The 8,535-nt window shown below is 28.2% G+C and overlaps 1 protein-coding gene across 1 annotated transcript; it reads right to left on the reverse strand.

The window, feature by feature from the left end:
* Positions 1–263: 263 nt before the first annotated feature.
* On the reverse strand, positions 264–7,935 carry LOC108487895 (probable LRR receptor-like serine/threonine-protein kinase At3g47570). Its single transcript, XM_017792234.2, has 8 exons — positions 7,176–7,935; positions 6,759–6,830; positions 2,180–4,036; positions 1,659–2,022; positions 1,133–1,462; positions 930–1,021; positions 772–833; positions 264–663 (listed from the first exon to the last, which is right to left on the reverse strand). The coding sequence occupies exons 1-4, from the start codon at positions 7,792–7,794 to the stop codon at positions 1,667–1,669; spliced, it is 2,904 nt and encodes a 967-aa protein (XP_017647723.1). The 5' UTR covers positions 7,795–7,935; the 3' UTR covers positions 264–663; positions 772–833; positions 930–1,021; positions 1,133–1,462; positions 1,659–1,666.
* Between the last annotated feature and the right edge of the window lie 600 nt (positions 7,936–8,535).

Genomic DNA, 8,535 nt, shown 5'->3' on the forward strand with positions numbered 1-8,535 from the left:
GGGAAGGGTCCATGGAATAATTTCTCTATGTTATCAAATAGATGAATGATAGTTATTGGGATCAAACAAATTATTTTGAGGATGTTAATGGTTAATTTGATGGAGAGGGTGGAAAAGAAATAAATAATTCATTATATGTATATAATTATGCAATTCAAGTAATATATTGTTTCATACATAAAAGTTTCATAGAAGGTTTAAAGGCAATCAAATGACATGCAAGTTTGTTGAACTTCTTTGAAAGGCCCAAAGGCAATTGAACATTTACAAAATAGTCTCTAAATACTGTAGACACAAATAAAATCCATAGGAGCATTACAGTTGGTTAAATTGATTAAATTGAGCATTGGCAGAAATTCCAATATAGGAAATATTGGCAAAATCGTCTATTGAATTAGAAAAATAGCATAATCCGTGAAACATAGATAGCCCATCCTTAGTTTTATGTAAGGATCTAATTTTCCTAGGAAATCTTTCTTTCTAAGCTTCATTGCCTTGACAACCTTCACATCAAGCATTCCAACAGGTTTCTTCATTGCTTGTGTCATCGAGAAAAGAAGTTTTTTTGTTTTATAGAACATGATAGTAAAGCATGCGAAGTTTCATCATGCGAAGTTTCATTCTTCTTATTGGCCTTCTTTAGTTTTCTTTGATCATCAACCACTAGCCAAAAACAAATTAGATTATATTATAAAGGAAACATTCAATTATGATAAAATTAAATAGAAAACACCCTAAATAACTCTAAATAAATGAAAAGTAGCAAATTACCTAGTGAGGCAAGCTAGCTCAATTAAGACCATTGTGTTAGATTTGTCTATGCATTAAACAATCTAAAAGAAAATGAAGAAAAAGACTTAGAAAACACTTGAAATTTGACAAAATTTATATGCCATTGATTGGTTAAACTATGATCACCCATAACAGACCTTGTATTTGAGTTTTTGTTGAGGGAGATCAAGTCCTTTAAGAGAAGTCTTCTGTATGTTGCTTGGTAGGTAATCGCTGCTACCCTCAACAACTAAAGGTATTGTCCTCATGTTAAGATTTTATCCTTAACTTTTACAGAATAATCATGGAGATTACATGTACAAAGATTCAAACCACCAATCAATGAATATGTAACATTTACCTTGGAACTATCTTCGTGAACCCACTAGGTTCTCCGCGGAATCAAGAGACAAAACCCCAATACAAGAATAATACCATCTATTGAGGGTCCGTTAACACAACAAATGAAATTCATACAATTTTTTTAATGAAAGTAAATATCATATTTAATTGGAGGGAAAGCAACAATAAAATCCTTAGCAAAAGATTAAAACATAGTTATATCGTAAATGAAATAAGAAACAAAGAAAATAACTTGATTCTCCAAAGCTACCATATACCGTAATTCATGGGAAGGTCTGATGCTCATTTTATTGGTTTCCATCTTGATTTTGCAAAAGAAGTTTGAATTCTGAAGAGAGCAAATGATTGAGCGAAATAAAAAAAAAAATAGTTTATTAATTTTCATGATTTATAAGACAAACCTTCTCGAGATAAATAATGAAACATTAGATATTTGTGATTAAAATTCTAGAATAGATTAAAAATGTTGAATTAATGATAAAATTAATAGTGAATTAATAACAACAAGCGTACTGATTACTTACCTTCTTCGCTAAACATGTTCGATGTTGTTTAACAACCTTTGTTTAATTTTCTTTAGCTCAACCACAACATCCTTCATATCTTTTCTTTCTTCTGGTAACTCAGCTGAACAATTCAAAGCCAACTCCATGATGGATGAAATACAATTTGCTTTAACAAAAAAGTACTTATCCTCTCTTCTTAGTAAATCAACATCTGCAATTTCTATCCCTCCTTTAGGCAAAGAACTTTCCATCCAATGCCTTATAGTCACTTCTTCAGCAAAAAAATTATCAGTTGGCTTTTTCTTTGTAAAAGTTTCTATAAGGATGATCCCATAACTATAGACGTCACATTTTATAGAAACGATTCCTGTTAATCCAAATTCTGCATTTCAAGTAATTAGAACATCATTAATCCTTAATTATTTCTAAAATGCTTATTTAAATAAATATATATATATATATATATCCACATACACATGAAACAAAAATATAAAATGTAAATTAGGAAAACAATCATACAAAAATAAAAAAGAATTCACCTGGTGCCATATACCCGATAGTTGCAAGAGTCATGGTTTGCTTCATTACTTCACCTTCTCCCAACAATTTGGCAATGCCAAAATCTGCAACATGTGCAACCATGTCTTCATCTAGTAAAATATTGCTTGGTTTTATGTCACAATGAATTATAGGCGTTGGATATCCATTGTGGAGGTATTCTATAGCTACCGCAACATCTATCATTATGTCGACCCTTTGTCTGATATCAAGGAAACAATTTTTAGAATGTAACCATTTCTCAAGGTTTCCATTAGACATGTAAGCAAGCACCAAGGCTTTGAAGTCAACACTTGAGCAGCAAGTAATGACCTTCACAATATTACGATGAACTATATTATGCAAAGCATTACATTCAATGTCAAAACTCCTAAATGCTCCCTCTGTTTGGAAATTGAAAACTTTTATTGCAACTTCCATTCCATCTGAAAGCCTCCCTTTATATACATATCCAAAACTCCCTGAACCAAGCATATTGCTTTCATCAAATCCATTAGTTGCTTGTGAAAGTTCAACATGTGAAATTCTTCTCAGTGTTTTCAAAGACAACAAATCATCTTTAATTGGTAGAGTTGTACTCCTTCTTTGGCATCTTCTATACATAATAGTTAAGACTATTAGTACTACGACAATACCAATTACTGGTAAACCATACCTAAAAGTATGCAATATAATCATTTGGGAGTTTTCGTGGTTGTCGTTTTTGCAAGGTGGGGCTAGCAATCTAGGTGGACCACAAAGTGCAGAATTCTTCATGAATGATGTGCTGGAAAAGTTTGAAAAACATCCTTCAGTGGGAATTTCCCCTACAAGTCTATTGAAAGACACATTAAAATAGTTTAGATATAAAAGCTTTTCCAAAGATTTGGGAATGACTCCAGAGAGATTGTTATTGCATAAATCCAAGAATTCCAAACTAATCAACCCATCAAATGATTCAGGGATATGGCCATGTAGTTTATTATTTGATAAATCTAATGAAACCAAAGTTTGAAGACCTCCAAATGTGGATAAGATATCTCCTACGAGAAGATTTCTTGATAAATTTAGGCTCAGTAGACTCCTCAAATTTCCAACATTAATACCATGTGAATTGTGAAGATGGTTTGATGATAAATCTATTTTTAAGATATCTTTAAGATTCCACAAAGTTAAGGGTATTACAGAACTCAATTTGTTGGAATTTAAGTAAAGATATCTCAAAGAAGAAATATTACCCAAACAAGAGGGTATGGATCCATGCAGCTTATTCAACCCTAAAAACAAGTTGTATAATCTCTCCAAATCACAAAGGCTTTCTGAGATGGGCCCTTCTAATTTATTAAAGGAAAGACCTAGACCTTGGAGATTTCCCAGTCCTCCTATTGATGTTGGAATGAATCCACTTAATTTATTATAGCCAAGTACTAAAACCAACATGTTGCTTAAGTTACCTATTTCCATGGGAATATTGCCTTTAATCTCACAATTAAAGGCAGAGAAGTATTGAAGGGATTTTGAAAGGTTCCCGATATAAGTAGGAAGAACGCCACTCAATGGATTTCCTGAAACATCAATTCTTCTCAAATTCCTACAATTCGTCAAAGAAGAAAGAAAGGTCCACTCATGATCAGTAGTAGATCCTGTGATCAAATTGTTGTTGGCGATTCGGAGCCTTTCGAGGTGTCTTAAGTTGCCAAGCATTTTAGGGATTGGGCCGGAGAATAAGTTTTGTTCCAAGGCTAGTTTCTTAAGCATGGAAGCATTGGAGATAGAGTTGGGAATGTTTCCGCTAAGTTCATTTCTCCACAATAAAAGAATCTCAAGCTTTGGAGCATTGGTGATGGGTGGCAAATTACCTGTAAAATAGCATCTGTTAGTATACATATTCATTGAATACCAAATTCACAAAATATATTTTAAAATAAAAACTGTAAAACTTTAAATCAATTAAGAATAAAATTTTGGCATGGAAAAATGTGATCATATGAATTAGAAAGTAGAGAAATAATAAGAAGTTTTGATAGTAATTAGTCCTTGTGATTTCTATAGACAAAACATATATATAATACACTAATAATTTTTAAAATATTGTAAACTTGAAATAAATTAAAAATAAAAGTTTGGCATGAGAATGTTAAATCCTAAATACAAAAATGTTATGAGACTGACACTGAATAATAATTAGTTAAATCCTAAATACAAGTTCTAAAAGTGACAAAATAAATGAGAGTAGCATAAATTTTATTAATTTTAATGTTAATAAGAACTGCAGCACTTGACTAAATCATTAAATTGATAAAGTGCATTTTAAGGGTTAAGATGTTGGTTTCAAATACGACATTGATCTAAGGGTTAGATGTTGGTTTAGCCCTTCAAGTTGTATTTAATTGTTATTTTGGTACCTAACGAATTTATTTGTTTCAATTTAATATTTGAAATTAAATAAAGTAAATTAAAATGCCAAAAAAAAAAAGAGAGAAAGGAAACTGCACCAACACTTTCCATATGTAATACGTATAAGCCATGGTTTTTATGTAAATTGGTATGATTTTTATCTATTGAGTTAATTATTTATTTTTATTAAATTATAGTGTAAAATTTAAAGATTATTATTTGTTCAATTTTTTATATTTTTCGTATATTTGAAATTTAATCTTTATATTTTTATTTTCTATGATTTAGTCTCTCTATTCTTTGAATTGAAAATTTTAGATTCATTTATTAATGCTGTTAAAAAGTTTTTGTGTTAGTATGGCATTTTGAAAAATAAAATAAACTTGATATATATGTTTTAATTATTCCAAATATTGTTTTACTATTTCAAGATAAATTATTTGTGTCTAGACCAATATCTTAAGAACTATTGTTGCATGTTTAATTATTCTAAAGAATTGTTGATTGAGTCTTAACTTGATTGGCATGTGCATTGTTACCAATGTAGGAGAATGTGAGTTCAAGTATGCTGAAGTGCATTATCCTCTTATTTATTTTGATATATTTTAAAATATTAAAATTTATTAAAATATTTTTATAAAATTGATTGTATCACAATATACAATTTTAATATCAATTTTTAATTTTTTAAAATACTTTATTCCAAGTTACACAATTTTTACTAGTTTTTAACATTTTTAATTTTTACCTCTTTTATAATTTCTAATATTTTTAATATTTTTTACAATATTTACCAATTTATAATAAATTTTAATAATTTTATTATTTATTACAAATTTCAAAAATTAAAAAATTATTATTTTTAAAACAAATATATATTTATAATGTAGTTATTTTTATAATTTTATTTGAATTTTTAAAGATTTTTTTGCTTTTTTTCTAGATGATGATGCCATCATGATGTCATCATATGCCACATGACAATTTATGATTAGTTGGATATCCCAATATATTTTTTTAATGTCCAATGGACTAAGCCAAGAATACTTGATAATGTTAGAGACTACACTAGGAATGTTTGATAATATTAGGTACTAAAGTGGGCAAAAAAACATTAAGGACCAAAGTAAAAAAGAAAAAAGAAAAAGAAATACATTAAGGACTAAATGAATACAGTTATTTGTGATGATGTTGTTGCCAATTCTTAAGTTGGTGTTGAGTTAATTTGTGACATCATAAATTTAAGTGATAAATTTAAGGTTTTCTGCATTGATGTGGATTCAAATATCGCAAAAAATTTTTTAAAATAAAAAATTAAAGTACCCTCAAATAATATAACTTATATTAAATACGAAAGAGTATTTTGTAATTTCTCAAATCAAGTTGTTACCGAGTTGACTTATGATACCAACTCAATTAAAAGCTTCAATAATAGTATAGATATTCACCTTAAAAAATATTACTTTAGTTCCAAATAATTATATAACAAGTAAATTTATAATTGATGAAAAATTTTATAAATAATATATTTATATGATCTAATATATTATATTTATATTAATTATATATCATCTACAAACTTTGAAGATCAATTTATTGAGTACTAAGAAAAGAAAAATGAAATTGAATTAACACTAAATCAATTTTTACATTTTGTACAGATGATTTAATGATGATAAAAAATTATTAGCACTACTTCTGAATTAACAAAAATTGTTGATATATTTTAATTATATTTATTATTTATTATTTTAATAATTTTTAATTATATGAAGTAAAATTATATTATATATTAAATATGGTACATATATTTTAATTATAATTTGAAATTTTATTATAAATTAATATATTTTAATTATAATTTGAAATTTATTAAAAATCACGTGCAACAGGTGACATGAGAATCTATGTATATAAATGCATATGTGTATATATCATTGTTTCATTTTTAAAATAAATATATTTTCCACATTGGATTCTTTTTCTTCTACAGAAAAAAGGATTTCTAATGATTTTTAATTTTTACTTATATAAAATAGATTAGTTTATGCAATAAAAAGTAATTTCCTTTTAAAGTTTAAAGGAAATTAAAAATTAAAATGATAAAGTATATGAGCAAAAAAGAAGAAACAAATTAAAGAGAATGTTTTTGGAGTTTGGAAAAAATTAAAGTGAAAAACATACCTTCTAATTTGTTGTCAAATAGAGCTATTTCTTGGAGCGTAGTTGAATTAAAAATACTTTCTGCAATCTGACCTGCACACATTATCCAAAAATAAAGTGAAAAACATACCTTCTAAACTGTTCAACTAAAAATACTTTTAAGCATATTTTAAATAAATATATTTGATTCGATCCGATTCGAATTCCATCTCATTCGACTCGATTCGAGAAAATTTCAAATCAAATTAGGATGATAAAATATGATTCGTCAACTCGATTAACTCAAAATTTTTTCATTTGATTTGATCGAACACTCACCCCTATTCTAAACTGTTCAACTAAAAATAGTTTATGGAATGTTATCACATAATTCATTCCAACTCAAGTAAATCACTTCAAGCTTGGGAAGATGTTGACACGTATCATTAGGCAAACTACCTGATAGGCTATTGCTGGAGAGTCTAATAGCTTTCAAAGAAGAAATCTTGAAGATAGAAGATGGAACCTGACCAGATAATTGATTGAATCCCAAGCTCAAGATCTCTAGATTAGACATGTTAACAAGTGTTTCAGGGATTGTGCCTATAAAGTTATTATTTTTCATGTTCAGCCTTCGAACTCTCTGTAAGTTCCCAAGCCATGATGGAATTTCCCCATTAAGACGGTTGTAGCTTAATCGAAGGATCCTCAAACGATGCAATTGGCCCAATTCTTTAGGGAGATGGCCATAAAAATGGTTGCTACTCAAGTCGAGAGAGAGTAGAAATGAAAGATTTCCAAGGTGTGGAGGGATAGTACCCCTAAGATTCATGCTTGTAAGATTCAAAGCTATAACTCTTTTATGGATGATGCCACAAGAAACACCAATCCAATTGCAAACTGAGGTTGAGGCCGTCCAATTGTTTGCCAAGACATTTTGAGGGCCGGCAATGCTATCCTTAAACTCGAGAAGTGCAAACTGATCGGAGTTGAGATTTCTGACTGTCATAGCCAAGCAAACTACAGAACATGGTATGAATAAAGCTAAAAGAAGATGAAAGCAAGTGTCGTAGTTCATGAATGCAAGACGGAATTTGTCAAGAAAATAAAAAAGTAGGAAAAGGGAAGTTGAGTTGATAAAATAGTTGGATGATGAAGAAAAGCCCAGAGAGCATGCTTTTATAGGTTTCAACCTTCGCACACTTGATAAATTTAAGACTACCTTAAAAATTAAAAAGGAAAGCAAAGTTTTGAAGAAATTTCAAAATAAACGTCAAGTCTTCTTCTTTTAAAAATACGGACAAAGAAGCGAATTTTCAAAATTTCTCCTAAATTTTCTTCACATTACTATATATTTTATTAATTACTATATATATATATTTTTTTCAGAATAATAAATTGTTTAAAATATGCTACTAGTCCCTGTAATTTAAATTGTGCATCAAATTCCTCCTTTTATTATTAAATGTTTTATTTTATTTAATCTAATTGAATATATTCAAATTTTAATTTAAAAGTTTAATTCTAGTAGAAATATTTCATTTATTAAACCATAAAACTTTAAAAATATTAACTCTATTAAATAAAAATAATATTTTTAAACAGTAAATGTTGACTTTATTAACATAAATGGGTCTTTAGGGTTAAACTTCAAGAATTGACGAGCTTTTCCACAAACTATGGGTGATTTGGGGATAAGAACTTCAATAATTCTAGAGTTAAAGTGTAAATTTACCACTATATTATAAGTGAATATCAAAATTTATCACTACATTTTAATTGATACTTGTCATTACACTTTAAAAATATAAGTAAATTA

Source organism: Gossypium arboreum, chromosome 5, assembly GCF_025698485.1.
Source record: "Gossypium arboreum isolate Shixiya-1 chromosome 5, ASM2569848v2, whole genome shotgun sequence".
NCBI classification, from domain to species: Eukaryota; Viridiplantae; Streptophyta; class Magnoliopsida; order Malvales; family Malvaceae; genus Gossypium; species Gossypium arboreum.